The 20335-nt window shown below is 43.4% G+C and overlaps 1 protein-coding gene across 3 annotated transcripts in view; it reads right to left on the reverse strand.

The window, feature by feature from the left end:
* The window catches only part of slit1a (slit homolog 1a), a 92521-nt gene extending 73816 nt beyond the window's left edge, over positions 1-18705 (reverse strand). For all 3 annotated transcript variants that reach the window (XM_079362252.1, XM_079362253.1, XM_079362251.1), the window contains exons 1-4: positions 18010-18705; positions 6407-6478; positions 4030-4101; positions 2494-2565 (exon numbers count right to left, since the gene is read on the reverse strand). In XM_079362252.1, the coding sequence (XP_079218378.1) occupies positions 2494-2565; positions 4030-4101; positions 6407-6478; positions 18010-18224 (431 nt within the window). In that variant the 5' untranslated portion in view covers positions 18225-18705. The remainder of the gene's footprint in view (positions 1-2493; positions 2566-4029; positions 4102-6406; positions 6479-18009) is intronic.
* Between the last annotated feature and the right edge of the window lie 1630 nt (positions 18706-20335).

Consider the following 20335-nt stretch of genomic DNA (forward strand, 5'->3'; position numbering starts at 1 on the left):
GCAGAAGAAGTGCATTTGACACACTTTTTGACATGCTTTTTTCTGTCCGTAGATTGAAGCAGAACTCAGAGACAATAAAGCCATTTTTTCAAAATCTTGCATTAACTCTCCATCTTCCCTTTGTAGTAAAACTCATTACCCAGCTAGCTTAATTACTGCATGGGGGTCAAGTGTTTTAAGCTTCCTCAAAAGAACAGTCCTCTGCTCATTTAACTGACAGTCTTTTATTAACCCAACTAGCTTTTCCCCAAAAGTTTTAATGAGAGCTGCAATGTCGTCTGCGAGCCGTCCTTTTTCTATCCCCGACGTTCGTCTGTCTGTTTGTCCTCTCAGCAGGGTTCCAAAGACAAATAGCCACATTGTTATACAAGCCTTTACCCAAACCCTCACTAGAGTAAGCAAAAAGAAAGAAAAGGAGGGGAGAAGACACGGAGAAGAAGAGTGTAAAACCTCAAGAAAAGAGGAAAGAGGGGCAATTAATTCTGTTTCCAAAAGAACAGAAACCATCTGGGTTAGTGCCCCACCTGAGGGCAGCAGGCTTTCACATTAACCTCTCTTGTTAGGATCATAAAGACGGACCCTAACAAGGCCCAGTGAGCACTTAGAGCAAGTGTAAAAACACACACACACAAATATAGATATACAACCATAGACTCTCTCTCTCAGTCATCTCTGACACACACATACACTCAAAGGCAGGCATGAAAAAGCAGCGAACGACTTCCCTTGGGAGCTGAGAACCTTTTAAGTCCATTAAAAACTGCTGGCGGGAGCGAGACAGGGCTGTAACCCAACCGCAAAAGATTGGAACCAGGAACCACGGTGTGGCTCAGACACACCACTCAGGAGTAAAGAAACACATCAGGAAAAACCTTTGTCTTTTACTAGCCAGAGTACTCGAGCTGATTCTGAACAAACAGTAGAGGGCTTTCATAAAATGGAAACTGTCACTCAAAAACAATAACCATAATGATTACATTATTTTTGATTTCACTGTGCTGGATTTTACATGTAATTTACTTCCACACCTTTAAGGCTTCAAGGACTATTATGGTTCTTTTTAATCCAGTCAAGGATGAAGAACAAATGAGTGTATACACAGGCACATAGCGAATCGATTAAACTACGTTAAACAAAGTCTCATTCTCCAGAACGGGGTTGAAAAGCCAGCGCTGGGTTTAGAATAATGAGCGTGAAGTTAGATTGGATGAAACAGGGGAGCTGTGTTAGCACAATCCTCTGGCTGTTGGCAGAGCCCCTCTGCTCCAGATGGACTAATCACGCTTGTTCAAGGCCATCCGCTGCCGGGGAAGAAGGCCTCTGCCTGCTCTGTGTCTGCTCCAGCTCGACAGACCACTCATTGCTGCTCAGTGTTAGCAAGCCACAAGTAGGCTGACCATGTGCCCCCCCCCCAGGATGAGACTGTTCCCCTTAAGCCCTACAGGTTGGTGTTGGTCTAATGAAAGGTGACACGAGGAGATAGTTGCAGGGAAGTGACAGATAGATTCAAGATGGTGTTGAACATCAAACGCAAGATAAACACATGGAGAACTGAGGTTAGGATCATGGGTTAGTAGCACCATGATTTGGATTGAAGGGAGGGAAATGATTTTTCCATGTCCCACTGTTTCATTATTCCCAGATGCTTTTGGTAATCTGAACTGGAATACTGGAAGCTGAAAGGATCAGCGAGCAACAGGGACACTGATTATCTCAAAGAGAGTAAAAAAACATTGAGCCTTGTTGCAGATGGGAATAAAAGTTTAGCATTACTGCGGAATTGTCTCACTGCATGGGGCTTTTGAGTGTCAGGATGTGTGGGTGTGTGATGGAGATTGGCTTTAACAAGTGGAAACCCAGTGAAAACTGTGATGACACATTTTATTCATACATTGAGGTATACGATTCCACTGGCAGAAAGCTTTGCAGACTTCTCCTGTGACATAAAACGACCTCATTAAGTAACACAGACATCATTTCACCTTGAACAGAGTTCAAAGTCTAGTTCAGAGTTCCTTATTTCAAGTTGCAGTGTCACACCAACTCTCTGTCACCACTGGACTCTCTCGCAGACAGGCAAGCACAGAGGAGCAGCAGATGACTTTGCATGAAGGCCAAATTATGTGCAAAGAACTTGGATTTTCACTCGTGCAGTTCAATTTATCTTACAGACAGTAAGCACAGTGGAGATCACAGGGAACCCTTCACACACTTGATCTAATAAGACAGTGTTAATGAGACCTGATGGAAATCCAACAAGTGCAATCGGAGCTTAATTGTCCTTTAACAGTGTTTGAAAGCGACCAAACCCAAGACAACGTTCATCACACATATTGAAACCACGTTTTGCACTTCATTGTTGTGGTACGCAAGAAACCTCAGCAATATTGTTGGCTTGCGTCTTAAAGAGAAGACAAAGGGAGAGTGCGTGTGCAGAGACAGAGGAGAAGCATTGAGCGTGAGCAAAGTGAAATAAAAAGTGAATGTACTTACAGTCGAGACAGACCAGGGTTCTTCTGAAACAGCAACTCAGGAAGCTGCTGCAGTTGATTACGGTTCAGCCGCCTGCGGCAGGGAAAACATACGATCAACCAGTGACTTTTTGTTTGTGTGTCTGTGCATGTGTGTAGGCTGTGAATAATTCTGCTTGCTGCCGAAGAATCGGCTTCGCCACAGGCTATTGTGTTTCAGTGCGCACTGAATGTCACATAAATATCCAACCGAAAGTTCAGGGGAATTAAACCATAGTCAGAGACAGCGCCATAAATTATCTCTGCACAGTTAAATTACAGTGCTGCGCCTGGTCCTCTGCTTACTTTCCCAGAGTAAGGGGGTCGCAACATTCCCATTTAAATAAGTGAATTACATCCACTAGTTATATGAACATGAACACATTTTTATCAGGGGTGATACATCAACACAAGATGTTTCGAAGCAAATTCAAGAGAAGAGGATGAGCTAATTCAAGCCAAAGGAAGCGCTGCTTAAGAAGGTTGGTTGGCGACAGAGTCCATTTCAAACTACTTTTGTGTAACACTCGCAGGCTTTATGCAAATACAACAATTTAGTCGACGAGGAACAGACTGTGGCTAATCTGTTGGAAACCACAACTCTCCTCTCCCCTGAATGGAGGCTCATGGGAGTGAAAGCAACGGCTGTGGCACAGTGAAGCTGGAAATCTGAAAGGCCGGTCTGATGCCGTTACTTTAGACACATTCAGACAGATGTTGGGACCTGAGCCACTCACTGTATACACTGAAAAGAGTGCTTGGCCAGCTGAGGTGGAGATTTAGTGTGCTTCTGGTAGGCTATTAATGGCCTGCTGCCTCTCTGTTCACACTGACTGAAATGTACCTGCTGGTGGGTTAGAGGCTTTTGAACATTAGAGAAATGAGCCGCCTAATTTCCACATTGGTCTGGCACATGGATACTTCTACCCAATGTTTGGATCTGTGCATGGTCTCGAGGTTTGGTAATGTAAATTGTTAATGTGGGTTTCAGATCTGGGGAAAGTCTATCATAAATTAACCACAGTGTGTGCATGACGGCGAGTGTTAAAAAGTCATCTGCTGTGCAGGTTTTTTCGTGTGGGGCACACTATTGATTTGCTAATGAGCTGGTTTTGAGGTGTGGTTGACTGTGTTTGTCTGTGTGTTTTTCCCAGCCTGTTTACAAGCTGTCAAGGAGTCCTGTTGCTGTCCAGATGAGCCACGGTCTGTGGTGGGGGAGTCCTCTTAAGCCCCCACATCCCACTGAGGGCATTGCTGTCAGGCTAAGTTAATAAAAAAAAATACTCCCAGCCCACACTATACCCTCTTAGTACAAACCCAACCACAATGGAATGAAAAGGAAGTGCCTCATACTTGATACAACATTTACAATCAGTTCCTCCTGTTAGTCTCATTTAACTTAGACAAGGACTGAATCAGATCAGTGGAAGAGTGGGATTTTCATTTGAAGTTTAAAAAAAGATGTAAAAATGTGTTGCTCCTGTCAGCCTATCTGCAGACACCCCTGGGTGGTACTCACAGCCTCTCCAGCTCCTTCATGTCATCAAAAGCTCCTCGCTCGATCACAGTGATCTGATTCTCCATCAGCTGCCTGCAGAAAGAGGACAGAGAGCCTTAGAAACGACATGACACATGTGGCTTTGACATTTTTACGAGTCTGCGGACGGTCACTCAAGCTTCAACAAAGTATAGAGGCCTTTGGGGGTTTTGGTGGCGAGACTTATACAGCAAGTATATTCAAGCTGGGTGCAGTATATTCAGCACCTTTCTCTCTCTGTGACACACACACACTCACTCACACACACACACACCCCCACACACACACACACAGGGCAGTGGTGTGGACTGGGGGCATAGTGTGGAATCTTGGCAGACGAAGTAGAAATAGCAGCCAGGAAAGTTTCTAAGGTGGCTCACAAAGTGTGGGCCCAGGCTCTGGTGTGGTCCTCTGGGTGTAGCGGCTGGGTGGAGACCAGACGAAAGGTTGGAAGAGGGTCAGAAAGTGCGAGAGGGGAAACTGAGGTGGGCTCAAATGTTTTAATTATTGGCAAAATCAAGGGGAAAGCAGCCTGTGTGCGTGTGTGTGTGTGTGTGTGTGTGTGTGTGTGTGTGTGTGTGTGTGTGTGTGTGTGTGTGTGTGCGTGTACGGTTGACAGTATCAAAGTTACAGGCAGTACATCAAGGCTGTTCGTCATGTGCAAAACAAATATGGTTGCACACAAACATGCAGCACAAGCACACAAGCAGGAACACATCCTTTCCTCACCTACATTGCCAAAGCTAACGCTGAGAAAAAGGGTCTTCGATGGTTTTGGAAGTGTTACAATAACACAAGGCCAGGAGGGAGAGAAAAGTGTCCAGCAGCTTGAGAAGCAACAAGAGCCTTCCTTCATTACGTATACAACTGTTCTGTGTTGAAGGCAACCTCTCATGTCTCCTGTGAGGCCGTGCAGCGCTGCAACTCAGCAGTCTGGGCTTCCTTCCCCATCGAATATAAATGCTAATCACAGCTCGCACTCCATAAACATAGAGAGAAAAGTGCAATTCACCTACGATCTCTTTCTCATGAATTTAGATGGATTTGGGAAAAAAATATGATAAGTACTTTGAATTCTGAGAACTTTTTTTTGTAGAGACAGTCTAAGGGCATGCATCCTCTAATTTCTCCTCTAATTTTTTTTGTTTCTGAGTTCTCTCCTCACAAATACACATCACTGATTTCAACGAGCCCAGTGCCAGACGTCTGGAGGTAAATCAGCTGTGTTGATTCTAGCCCAGCAGGATAGATGGCAGCTGACTGTAAAGATAAACCTCTGTTCCTGTTTGGCTCCTTCTGGGGGTTGCCTCAGGGTCAGCGAGCTCAGAGGTCGACCCGCTGTTTGTCTTTTTACTGCTCAGCTCCCCCTCCAGGGCACAGAGACAGATTTCCTAGCTTCACATGCAGACATGCCAAGTACCTACATTATGTTAATCACGCGTCATGTATACAGTCGGGCGGCGTTTTAAAAACTGAGCTGTGTGTGTTTGCATGTGTGTGTTAAGAGTAGCACAGTGATGGCTGAGGAGGATATCAGAGGCTTTCCAGCCAGGGACGTTCTGTCTTTAGAGCCCCTTGTAAGGAGTTGTTTCCTTCTTACTTACCTGTGACAAGCTGCCGACATGAAGGCATTTAACCTCCGTGTGTATGTGGGTAGGTGGTGGTGCAGCAAAGAGGCATGCATACGAGTAACGAGAGGGGACAAGAAGGAGGAGGAACATGCAAGCTGAAGTTCAACATAGAGGGGAAGACAGGGACTAGGCTTGAAAATAGTCTGGTTTTTCTGGGAAGTGGGAATTATGTGCAGCTCATGTTACATCTAAATCATGTTCAGGTCTACACAGCTTCCCTTCTGGCAGTATTTTAACAACTATACTCACAAATGTTTACACACGTATAGACACTTTTACAGCTACTTTAATACCTGGAGTCACAAGTGCTTTTTAATTTCAACACACAGGGAGTCAATGACTTCTACTGAATGTGTTAACAGTGTTGAGAGCCGATTTAAGCCTGGTGCTTTTTGTACACATTACATGTTGATGTGTGGGTACAGAGGGCAAGTGAGTGTGTGTGTGTCTGAGGGACAACATATGCTACTACAACAGAGAGAAAACAGTGAAAGAGTGGTCCATTACTTCCCTCGCTGCAGTAGCTTAATGTACTCTGGAGTGGGACTCTCGACAGAAGTCTCCCCACTTCAATGGGTTTATGCTAATTTGAGCAGAAAGTCAGTGCAGCCTGTGAGTTGCAGGGTTAGGTAAAGCTCAGGTACGCATGCATGGATAGATAGACTCCTATTGTCCCTTTACGAATACATAGATTTCATCCAAACGCAAACATGACGGTGAGTACTTACAGAACTCTGATGAACTTGAGTCCAGCGAAGTCACTCTTGGTGATGCGTGTGAGGTTATTCCCATTCAGCTCCCTGCAAAGACAGACACGCAAACATGTATGAATAATTCATTTTTATTCTCCCTCTGAACCTGTTCAGCCTGGTGACTCAAGGAGCAGACAGAGCCATGGAGGAATCTCAGTCTACTGATACCAGAGTCAAAACTGGAGCTTTGCAACACGCACACAACCACAGCCTTCATTCACACATGGTCTGCACAGACCCCAATCTGTTTGCTTTAGCATGCTACTGCTGTGATATATGCTTACAATGTCCCTAATTGCTGGCAGTTTTATGAAATACAAATTGCTTTAGATGAGATGTGAAATGTAACACACAGTATATTAATGGGTAAATCAGAAAGTCTGTGTTCAAGGGAAGTTCACGGTCAGGTTTTACTCCACTGGGAGAAATTAAGAAGTCCAATTTAAATGGAAGCCACATTTGAGCTGCTTGTTTGTCTTTCTATTCCAGCCCTCTCCCACCGACACCCAAACCCCCCTCCTCACTCTGTTTGCCCTGTCCTCCTACTATTGGTGGGGATTAGCAGGAACTGGCGGAGGGGATTTGGGTAGGGCCACAAGGCCAGAAAGCTAAGTGCTGTGGATATAATAGGAGCAGCCTCCCTGCTGGGAGCTGGCCATCGCTGCTAAAGAAGGGACGGACAAAATAGCTGAAAGGAGAGGTGTAAAATTTACTGTTTGCTTCTTACAGTATGGCTGACATTTCGTATTTCTAATTTTGATTTTATAATCAACTGTTGCGTGCTTAACTTCGGTCCTGCTAGAGATGTTGTGCTTTGCTGCTGCAGAGGACTGTGCAAGATTTATATTTACCTCTGTATTCTCATGACAGAGAGAAAGGGAAGCAGACAAAGCACGCAAACATTTCTCTGTGCTACTGCAGTTTCAATTATTGGTCCACCCTACCCTGACCCTCACCCAAAGAACAACCCAACAAAATGGCTTCATATCCAATCCGAGAGCACTGGTCTCTCTCCCTCAGTCACTCTCTCCTTCTCTGGTCTAATGACCACTCCAGGGACTGTAGCGCTATGCAGTAAGGAAGAGAATGGTCATTATAGACAGATGGTTATGTGTGTATGTGCATGTGTGTACACAGGTGCATCGAGAGGCCAAGCGACAGGGCCACGGGAAATAAATAATGGCCCAGGCTTCATTAGGCTGGGCCCCGACACACACACACACACACACACACACACACACACACACACACACACACACACACACACACACATGCGGTACTCATTACAGGTGCTTACGCAGACAGACACACATACATACACCCACACACCCTTCTGGATTCACAATGTCTTATCTTCAGGGTGGTCATTGCTGATGACACCCGGAGGACATTAAGAGGAATAAGATCGAGGTGGAGAAAGGGAAGAGAGATGGTTGAAGTGAGGGATGGAAATACGAGGACGAACGAGTCACGTGACACTGCACTTTTCTCATCCAGTAATAAAGTCTTCCTTTAAGTGATATGCTAGTGATAGTTTAAAAGCAGCAACACAACAACTTCTTGAAGAGTTTTGTAAGTTTTGATGACTGATCTAAATTTACTGTTCCTTGAAATGCCTTCAGACGATGCTGCATAATCCTCCTCAAAGTGAGCATCTTTGAAACCATATTGCCTGTGCACCTGCTCCGAAATGCTGTGACATTTACACTGAAATGCCACCAGCCGCCTATGATGCTTTAACTAGTCAAGAGTCACACTGTTTATGACATATTCTGACCTTTCCCATTGGCATTTTGCAACTCAAACCAAGCACTGTTTTGTAGTGCTTGAATTGCCCAGGTGAAGATCAGTTCTTGAAATTGCTCAGGTAATAATGTTCGCTCTGGGGCTCATCTGCTCCAAAGATCTATGACTCACACATGCAGACATGACCTTCTACTGTTACTCTTACTCTGAGCTGTTCAGAGCGCAGCTGAATTGGGTGCCCAAGCAATGCATTTTACATTAAAAGAGAAAGGTAGACACTTTGCTTTATGATAAGAGTGTGTGGTCCTTATACAGAGATGCAGCTTCTGGTATTTGACCCGTCTGATGATGTGTCCTCACCCAAGGGAGGATTCTGTCTCTGTAGAACGTCATCAAGTTACGCCCCTCTGCAAAGAATAGTGCACTGGTTGATAGAAAGTAGCTGGGAATCACATCAAGAAGATTTTTTTTTTTGTCATTTGCACACAGCGGTATACGTGTGGTCAGTTAAGTACAGTGGTAAGTTTTGCATGGAGCCAAATATGTTTTTGGTAAATGCACATCTTTAGTGTGCATTAGTGCCTCCAAGAAAAAAGTGCTTTTTATAGCTACGATATAAGTCATGGATATTACTTTGTTTTACAATCAAAGGAAGCTGAGCAATGATGTGTAGCACAACAGAAAAGGTCTGTTTACTCCTTTCATAGAGAAAGCTTTTCTTCTTCTGATATAGGTGGATTTCAATCAGCAATGCAGTGTAATAAAATTATTAACTATCATTCTTTGTTCTGATGAAAATGTATTTGTACTGCCGACTGCTTTAATCACATCCATTCCATCCTCTGGAAACTCGGCAAGGAGTTCATACAAACTTCCTGAAGTGGAAGTGGATTTATAACATCACTGTCTAATCCCTCTTCATCTTCCATCCCTATTTGATTGATGCCTGTAAGTACTTCCTGGTGCACCTTCCCTTGGGTGACCACGCGGCAACTATGCTCCAGCGCTCCACATTTCTGTAATTCAAAGGGGGTCACAGCGCTGCTACAATGCTGAAAAACTCATTATGTTTATTTCTGCCAGCTGCCATGTTCCCTTTGCTGAGGTGGACCTGGTTCGTATTGAGCAACGCTATAAACCTCAGGACTGGAGGGAGGATAAGCAAACACACTGGCTCGCCAAGGCCTGCCTACAGATACAAATCCACATGTGCATTAACACACATATACAAAGACCATATTAAGTTACTGTATCAAGGAACTCAAACAAGCACACCTACTGGGGATGTAACCACAAAGCATTACTGTGGAAGGTCATTTTATGCTGTTGGTCTCTGGCCAGAGCAAAACACGGAAATGATCACAAGAGAAACTACTGTTGGCTGTACAGCTTGTCACCAACATTATCGATTTATGCAGAAAAACAGCAGAACAGAATTAAATATGGACACAGTGGGACATTACATTCGTAAGTTGAAGTTTAAAGTGGGACATTACATTCGTAAGTTATGATAGGGAATACCTATTTACAGCTATAAAATGTTGCCACACTGTTTTCCTGGCTCAGAGGAGCACACTTTTTCTTCTTTAAAAACCTTGTCCCAATGCTTTGGATAGACAAGGCTCATTAGGTGGGTCACTGTTGGTACTAAGCCTGTGTTCAATAGTTTTTCTGCTGCAGCCATAATAAAAAACTGGCAAAGCAAAACTCACTCGCAGGCTGTGGCAAAGAAGTAGGCCAAACAAGCTTACATGGAGCAAAGTTTGGAGGCTTTCTAAATATGAGAACAAGCTAACGACAGCTTTTCACAGATCTCACAGCGGCATACTTTTTAATGACTCAAAATGTTCTTTACTCCTATTTTACTGCTCATGGCCATGCTGTGTGTGTCTACATTAATCCTGCTCATATCTTAAATCGTAACTGTAAAGTAAGTAGCCTATGGGACAGTGCTTTCCAATAAGGTGTCCTTTATTAAGACTTTCACTCCGCCAGTCAGGTAAAGTGCAAGTTGTTAAATAGTAATCTTATCTAAACTGAGGTACATTGTGCAATTTAAATACATAAAATATAACATCACATCAACTTCGCTGTGATATAATCCTCGAATCAGAGTGAAGATCATAAGTAGTTAACTGAATATCAAACGGGATGTGATTAACAGTAATCACAGGCCTTCATTTAGAAGGTTAACAGATGCACACATGTTAATTATTCTTATTTCACATGCAGCTAGTGTATGAAGAGACAGTTTAACCACAACATCATGGGAGTTCAATTCTTATGAACAAACAGACACCTGCAGCCAATCAGAATCAAGTATTCACAGAGTCCATTGTATAATACTGCTTAATGTTTAATAAAGCATGGACAAGTGTTGCTACTTTGCAGAGACTTAAGACTCTGCACACGCCATAAACCTGAAAATCTGAGTGGAAGTGAAGGCACCTCATCCCTTCTTCATTTAAATTCGTTTTAAACGGCTTATTAAGGTGTATACATTTTGCAGAGTGATCAATCTGTCTCGCTGCTGAGAGCGCAACAGGACCATTTGTCCTGAACAGACTTGGCCTAGCGGGGAGGACAGGAGCCAGCTGATTGAGGATCATTTGCACAGTGCTCCGCAAACTCCTCGTTGTGGTAACCACCCAATAATCAGAGGCCTGAGGTCCTGAACAGCCTGAGTATGGATGCACAAATCACACACTGATAATGCTATTAGACCACACCTGCAAACACTCTCCTTAATGAATGAAGTGAACAGTTTGAGAAGCTGTGGAAGAGTGAAGCGTTTCCTATCCTGCAGGCTCCAGGACATATGGACGTGACAGCCGTGAAACACGCAGGAGGAGAGAGAGACACAGGGAGACAGAAAGACGGAGGAGCCACACTGACAGTGTTGTTAGCTGCCTGAGAGCGACGGTGTGGAGCAGAGTGGTGGAGTGTTGCGACGAGAAGCTGTGAAGAGCTGACAGGCTGTCTGGGAAACGTCAGGGGAGAGACGAATCCTGGGAGACTGAGAGGGGAAAGTGACCTACATACACAGTTGGTCTAACAAGGCTACAGACAGAACCAGGCAGTACCATCCAGGCCCGCTTCCTGGTCAGAGATAGAGAGACTGAGAATGAGAAGAAGAGAGAAAGCAGGCCACTATGACCAGAATAACACTCTTTTAAAACCCAACTGGAACACTTCTATCCACACGAACAGGTCAGATTTCTGTTCTCTTGTTGAAATGTGGCTTTCAGACGAACATCAAAGGCCCTAAGCTGCACTTTTTCACTGTGCGTCTGTGTTATGCCTTAATAAGTGCATGGATGTCTTAGAGTGTTTTCCCAACTTCGGTACTTCTCTCAGGCGCTATTTACAGTTGTCATTCTGCCCAGTCAGGCCTCAGGAGCAAGATTACTGATAGAGGAGTTAAACATGAAGAACATCAAACACATGCACCAACACACACAACCACACAAATCTCCTCCTCAGGGGCCTTGACCCACACAAAATACAACACACAAAATATCTCGCATCTGCAGACTCCTTCATTTTATAATTCTGCATGTAAAAGTCAGGGGCCTTGACACACATTTTTTTTCCAACTTTGCACAGCCTTCCCACAACAGAAGGAACCTTGACACAATGTCTCGTAGTTGTTGTTTTTGTTTTTTTATCATGTGCCACTTGCTGCTGTGAGCAAAATAGAAAGAGTGGGAGCTGGGAAAAAGAAACCAGTGGAAAGACAAGGGAGGAAAGTGGCACACAGGCCCTTTCTGATCAAACATAGATAACTTATGACACTCTCCCAGGCCCAAGTGAATCAATTAAACATCTGTTTGAACGTGTGTTCTTGAGAAGAAGGAAAAAAGAGAACACACATGGACAGCGCTGTAGTAGAAGCAGAGGCTGAAGGGCCTTTTAAGATTTGTACTGTAGTTTGTTCAGTGACAGACGCTGAGGTTCATTTGTGGCTCTGAGTCCCGCATGAAGGCACTCAGGCTGTATGAATGCCGTACTTTGACTGAGAGTGTATCATATGGACTCAACATCTGCTCGGCCACATCTATTATCTTTCAGTTATTCCGCGAAGAAGACTCAGACGATGTTTGCCTGACAGATGTGCGCAGATGACTGGTAATTTGATTGATCTTTCATGTGGGCTTAAATCAATCTGTTGATGTCAAAGAATATTGAATAAATGGTTGTTGTCTCTCCCACTGAGCACTGAGCTGATATCAAGGTAGCAACGATGACTCAATTAAGACTAGGGACCCTGGCTAGTTAGCACCAGAATTACTAGTGACTTAAAATAATTATATTTATATGAACAATTTCAGTTAAATGTTTAACAATGCGTCTTAACTGTATTGCAGCCGCTCCCCACTAACCGTGCCTTTAGATGTGGTTAATGGGCCTGCAATCCCGCTATATTGCCTATAAAAGCCAGCTCACTGGACGGGTCTCATCTTGTATTTAGTATGTATCCGGTTAACTGACATAAAGCCACTCGACCTGAGAAATGCCAAACCCCAGTCAGCACAGGCATGGATGTTGTGCAAAGAAAACACTTCTGCAATAAAAAATTTTTTTTCACAAACATTCATTTGTTTTATGTGCTTTTTAAAAAATCCTTAAAAGCCACATAATAATTGAATTTCCTGAGAACAAAGAATAAAAATGACTCTGGCAGAATAGCAGAAAAAACACTTGCACAGAAAAAGCACTGGTGCGATAAATGTGCAGACAGATGTAGATCACAAGCACCTCTCGCATCTGGTGGCTGCCCATAATTTCCTCTCAAACTTGCATCACATCAAAAGCATCTCGGCTGGCGTGAAATGTGGATTATAAAGGCACATCTACAATGTTCGAAGAGTGTTCACTCGTGCATTTTAACACACACACACACACACACACAAGCTTAAATATCACCCACCCCCATTCACTCTCTATTGCTCACTTCTTCCTGACTAGCCAGGAGGGTTAAAAGGAGAGATGGACTTCTGAGAGATGAAAGGTGATCTACGTGGAGTCTCCAAATTTGATTTTCATGGTCTGCTGAAATACAGACACTCTTCGATAGGCGTGCAAAGCAATCATGCACATGCACACACGCAGCCCACATGAGCTTGTCAAGGATAAGAACAAAAAAGCACATTCAATAGTGTTAGCGGGCATTTCTCTCTCTCTCTCTCTCTCACTCACTCACACAGATCACGTTGATGGGTCATTAGGATGTGTGTGTGTGTTTAAAACACTTCTATATAGTAGCAAGGAGAGAAGATGAGAGTGTCTGAAGTGAGTTTAGACTGAAAGCAGCTGTCTTAAATGTTCAGTAGTCTCTCGTCACTCTTATACAAACATTATGATCACAGAACATTTATTTTAAAAAAGTCTTAACATAACTTTTGTTGCGGATGACTTTCAAAGGGTAGAGTTAGAAATGCCCCAAATAACACCTTTGGTTTGCATTCATTTTTTAATAACTTTGATAAAATTCCAGTTCAAATCAAACTCATTTATTTTGGTACCGTGGCTACAACAATACAAACTATGCACTCAATATTGGAAATGTTCTTGTTTTTATTATCCAAAATGCTTACACACTCCTGAATACTATCTTGCACAAATGCATTAAAAACATTTGGGTACCACTCTCTCTCTCTCATACAGCATATAAAATACTAAAACTCCGAAGGCAGCGAGCAATAGCGTCCATCCTAGTATTGAGTGCAGAGGAAAAGACCACAGCTGTGTAGTGCAGGCAGTAAATTGGACTGACTGAGTCCCAGGCCTGTAATTTCACAATCCTCCACTGAGCATAAACATTCTCTGAATGATCTTCATTCCAGGCATTATCACTCCTCACGGGATTAGGGGTTATGAGGACGGATATATTAGTCAGTGAAAAAAGGACCTGCATGAATTTAAGTCTGCCTCGGGGCTCGACCTATTTTGCCCTTCATAATAAATAACATGATCTTGTTTATTCATTTATGAGCCTTGTGGTTGAGTAACACGTCTCTTCACTCTTCGTTGCTGTAATCCTTTCATTAGTGTGAACCACCTCAGTTACTGTGCCAACCTCGCCTTGTGGAATCTTCTCATCCTGCTCTGGACCTTCACAGCTCCACTCCTCATCTAAGTTCGGCGTCTTTTCTCATCTCGTTCCTTTTACGTGAGTCAAAAAGCCAGAGTTGGCAGCTAATGGCCAGGCTGTGTTCAGTCTTGTCAGGGTAAATTATGGATCAGGTGGCCGGTGAGCTGTCAGTTGTAGCAGCAATGAGCTGGTGCCAAAAACACCGCAGGCATTCCCTGGCACATACACACACACACACACACACACACACACACCGACCACACTACCCCCAAATGCATAAACATGGCTATCGCAGCAAGGGAGCCCCTCATCTTCAACCACTACCAAACCTCATGTGTGTTTCATCTGACATTACTTATTCACTGCACGCATGCACATACACACATGGAGGCAAGTTTATGAACAAACACAAGTCAACATCTGATTTATACAGGCATGTATGAAAGCACACAAACACACACACACACACACACACACACACACATATGGTGTGCAGACTCCACCTTCCTCATTCTGGAATGACTCCAACATTCACCCAAATCTCTGTACAGGGTATTTTCTGGCACTGAGACTACACCATCAATACACTTGCTTTTTGTAATTAGACGACAGAACGCACACACACACACACACACACACACACACACACACACACACACACACACACACACACACACACACACACACACACACACACACACACACACACACACACACACACACACACACACACACACACACACACACACACACACACACACACACACACACACACACACACACACACACACACACACACACACACACACACACACACACACACACACACACACACACACACACACACAGAGCTCCTCCCCTTCTACAAATCAACTCATTCACAGATGAGACACAGGCTTAATCTAAGCAGCAGGGCTGTTAGAGAGATAAAGTGGGATTGGTCAATACCTGTCCACCAAAAGCCTAACTATCGACCTTTTCTGTCAGTGCATAGTCTCTACAATCAGCGTTAAAGATTCAGATTTTTCCCTCAGTTTAGACTGAAATCAATGTGATTCTCATGCTTTTTTTTTTTTTTTTTTTTTTTGCCAAAGCAGATGCCCTAAAGAGATGCAGAGAGGATGGATGCAGAGAGGGAGCAGCGGGGGAGGGAGCACCCGGTGGCCCGTACGAGGCAGGGTGTCATTTTAATACGAGGAGCTCACAGTCTCATTACAGTTTTCAGACTGAGGAGTGCAGGGGTCAGACCTGATCCAAACCCACACTGACAAGTGCAAATGGGATTCTGCTGTCTGTCTCAACACCCTTCGTATACACACCCCCACTCCACAAACACTTTCCCCCCAAACCAACCCCTTTCAGCTCTAACACACACACTCTATCTCCCAAAAGCATCCCCAGGTATACTCTACTGAAAAACACACAGTGATTTCACACAGACATCCTTAAACAAACAGCAAAGCAGACAGGAAAAGTCAAGTGCAATCTTTTCTACTATGCTCTTCATCCTTTTTTTCCTCTTTCAACACGTCTGCTGTTTAGCTCAAGTACACTTTGCATGTGATGTTGTCAGAATTTTTCATTCAGCATTTTAAAATGATGCAAGCTCAGATTTTTTAATGATCAATAGTATTGAAAAGTACTGGAGCAAAGTCAATATATCTACAGATTTTCAGTCATATTTAGACCTATAGATGAAGCCAGCGATCTTCCTGTGATCTTCAAATTCACAGGCTGGTTTCGACTATAAATATGAGAGAAAACTCAGAGGGAATATTTAAAATAAGGTGTATTCTCATCTGAAGCCACAGTCAAAATGATCAAAAAACAATAAATGACCCAATATTGGTCACCCACGACTTTTTTTGGATGCCGTGATTTGAAACAGCTATCGATGTTGTTTGATGTTTTTACAAGTCTTGTATCAGAGTTTCAGATTCTGGTATCGTTGCGACCCTATTTGCAATTTTATGTAAATTATTATTCAAGAAGTGTTGCATTCAAATACATCTCGTTTAAGTAAAAGCTCTTTTAACATTTCCTCCGAATGGCAAAGGCGATCAACTTTAGGAACAATATTTCAAAAAGTCGACTACCTCATAATTCATCTTTGACCCCAGTAGCGCTTGCACAGTATCGCTCTCATAAACACACATTTTGGAAATACAAACACATAAATCTCGCTATGCACATGGGACCATCATGGGCGGCAGGGTGGGCTTGCACAATCAGCTTGATGAATCACCTTATTTAACAGCACGCAGAAGAGTACAGTCTCTAATGTCAAGTGGTACTGCTCCATGGAGACCAGCTACCTTTTACATGACCTACACACACAGATGATGCACGCACCAGTACACACACACACACACGCGCACACACCTAAAAAATAGGCAGTGACCCATGAATAAATTTAAACATGACCTTTATACACGTCATGTTTAAAATGCAGCGTGCTTTAAGATCCAGAGATGTTCCAACGATAAAATCTCATGCTAAACATGACCTATGAATGCACAAACAACTTTGAACACAGAAATGCTCTTGAGTTTAGGGGCAGGGTATATTTCCAGTGTGAATGGCCATTCATGTAAAAGGAAACCACAAAATGATCATGTTCCCCTTCGGCTTAAATGTCCAGGCTGAGGCAGCATGTGTGCATAAGCAACCCGGAAACATGTGGACTGCCATACAGGCAAAAAAAAAAAAAGGTGTTCTTAGAAATTAAATATGAAAAGCATTAAATATGCAGCCAGCTCCCAATATGCCAGCGCTGCCTCTGACACAGGCTTTCTTTCCTCCGTTCCCACTGCATGTTTTATTCAGGGTTGATCTTCTAAAAGCTGAAATAGAACAATCTATTTCCCCTTGCACTCCTCACTTCTGATTTACCGATGAATATTTCAGAGGAATGTCAGAATAGACAGAGAAACTCCACTCTGCAAGCCGGCGTCTGCCTCACCTCTCCTCTCCGTCTCACATCCTCCCCTCTGTTTTACAAGACAGCTACGTGGTCCTCGTGCAAGACTCACTTAAGTAGCACATTTGCTTAATTTTCTACATGATTTAACAATTTGTGAAGTGAGCGTTCAGGGGCATGAGAAGGGGGGGAAGAGGGGAGTCTTTGGCACAGGGGTGGAGGAGAGTAAAAGAAAAAGGGGACAAGGAGGGGAAAGGATATAAAGACAGTTTTTTTTGTTTGGGTTTTGAGAGGCAGAAACATTTTGGGGGGAAAATAATAAAGAATCTAAACTTACCACAGACAAGACAGCGAATGTGATTTTGTCTTGCACAATTTTAACTTTGCGACAAACTTCACTTTTTGCCCTTACAACCATGACGGCTTAGAAAGTGGAACAAATCTGCAAATTCAGGTTTTAAAAAGTGCATCTAGCATAAACAAGCAGGTACAAGTAAATCATGGTGAAAGGTACACATCTGCTCCTGCTCTTTCCAGTCCCTCATGCCTATTTATACCTGACTGGAATGCCAGTGAGTGACTGACTGACACATATACAGACACACACACACACACACTGAGCTTTACAGACAGGGCTATTGTTCTCTTACAGGCTAAGCAAAGTCATGTGCACCTTTACAATATACTCCAGATTGAACACACAATACTGTATCTGGAGTGAAACGGTAAGACAAGAAGACAGAGGGAGACTGAGGAGTTTCTATAACACGCACACGCACATTTACACACACAAGAGGTTCGAGTACAGATGGCACTCACAGTCTTTCAGTGTTGCGGGGGATATTCCTTGGCATGGTTTTGAGTCCCAGTCCATGGCAGTCCACTGTGGTGCCGCTGCAGGTACACAGGGCAGGGCAGCTGCTGGCTTTGCCCATGAGCAGGGCAGAGAGCATCACCACCCACATCCAGAGCGGCTGCCCGGCCAGCCTGCCCATGCCTGCCCCAAAACAGACTCCTCTGACGGGCATGTTCATCTCCTCTGCAGCCTTCCTCCTCTCCTGCAAACCACTTCTTCCTTCTGTCCACTCTCTTTGTCTCTCTGTAAAAAAAAAGTCCTCCCACACCTCGCAAGTCCTCTCTAATAATTGTTTGTGGTGAATATAAATAGAAAACTCTAACAAATGCTAATATTTTCCTTTAAGCTGTGAAGAAGCAAATCCTTTTTGTTCTTTTAGATTTCTTTTGATGTAGGTATGATATCCACCACAGTTTGCTGATGTTAAAAATTGAAAAAAGCTGTTTTCTTTCTATTATTTTCTCCTTGCAAACTCTTCCTCCTCCCTCTCTTGTCTTTGTGGAGTTGCAGAGCTCTGGTGTGCACACGTCTGTCCTCCTCTCAGTCAGTCCCACTCTGCGCTGCCTGCCTGAAGAGAGAAGGAACAGGGAAAGAGCAGAAAAAAAAGCCAGTCTCTTTCTCGCTCTCTCTCTCTCTCTCTCTCTCTCTCTCTCTCTCACACACACACACTCTCACACACACACACACACACACCAGTCATCCATCACAAGGATCTACAAATAGCAGAGCCCCCGACTCCACCCCTACCCCTCCTCTCCTCCCTCCTCCTCACACAATCCCCCTACCCCCCCAGAACCCTGCCTGAACTCACTCTCATTCTGGAGATCCCTCTTTCATTCCCTTGATTCTATTCACAACACAAATCTACTCCAAGTATCTTTCTTTTGATTTTTTTTGCACTCACTCCACCTAGTCTTTCTCTCAGGTTTGCCTCCAGGCAGACCCCCCAGAGAGAGACCTAACCTGCATGACACAGCATAACCCCTGAAGGGAGAGGCTGTGGGGAGACCGGCCTGTGTGAGTGTGTCTGTGCGAATGTAACGAAGGAGAATCCACCGGGGAGGAGAGGAATCAACACCTCAGTCCTCGGAGGCAAAAAGTGGGAATAAATAACCCGTAAATGTGGGCCTTAACATGTAGATCAAGTGTGGCTGCAGCAGGGTAGAGGGGTGGAAAATACACACATACTCACACATATACAGATATTTAGGATCTGTTGGGAAGGCAACCACAGCTATAAAAAGTAAGTCAACACTATATTTTAAGATCAGCATGGGCACAGGAACAGAGATTATATCCTACTATATACAAATGAAAAGTCAAACAGCTACTTTTACAACCATACCTGCTATATTTTGTGGATTTATGGCACAAACTGGCAACACAATCCACTCTGAGAGCCAGCAGCATGCCTTCCCTGAAAAGGGCTCAAAGACAAAAACTGGACCAAGTTGAGAAGGAAAATTGAATGATAGGCAGTGTCTGTCTGCCATTATTTACTTTAAAGGGAATTCCTAATACCGGTAAATATAAGGTTGACATTGAAATAAAACACTGGATGTATTAGAGTCCAGCTGCGGCTGATAGTGTAATTGCAGCTTTCAGTAAATTTTCCAAATGAATATTGATTTGCAGTTTGTGGATGTTGGTAGAAAACAGATCTATTTCTTTTGGAGTTCAGTTCAGGGTGCATTTTTCACAGTCATCGTTGTGATTAAACAAAGGGTAACTCTTTCAACTAAAGCAAAGAAAGAAAAGTTTCAAAGAAAAAAAAAAGAGCAGTCACAAGCACTTCTTGCTGACTTTTTATCGAACCAATGTGTAATGATTAGATCCTCCATATCTGCATACTGGTCACCTTTATAATGAAGTGATCTTTAAAAATGCTGAGTCTGCTTCTTAGTGGCACAAAACCAATGACGAGTTCTCCGGTCCTTTTCCCATTATGCATAATAGTGTTGTATTACGAACCCTTCATGTGATGTAGGACTTTGTATTGAGTTGCAACTTTCTACTTCAATGGGGTGATGCTTATATGCGATAATATTGCAACCAAGTATGTGACAGCATGTTATTGATTTAGGGTCATTTTATACACAACTCAGCATTAATCAAGACCCATAGAGATGTGGCAAAAAACTGTTTTTTACACACCGACCCATGGACTGATTTTCACAGAAGAAATTAAAGATTACTTCTCTCCAAGTTGTGATAAAATTCTTAATTTAGAACCAATTAAGACATTTCCCCCATCTCAATAATTATGGTCCCTTCTTCATTTGTTCCATT

Source organism: Symphodus melops (assembly GCF_947650265.1).
Source record: "Symphodus melops genome assembly, chromosome: 15".
In the NCBI taxonomy this organism is placed as follows: domain Eukaryota; kingdom Metazoa; phylum Chordata; class Actinopteri; order Labriformes; family Labridae; genus Symphodus; species Symphodus melops.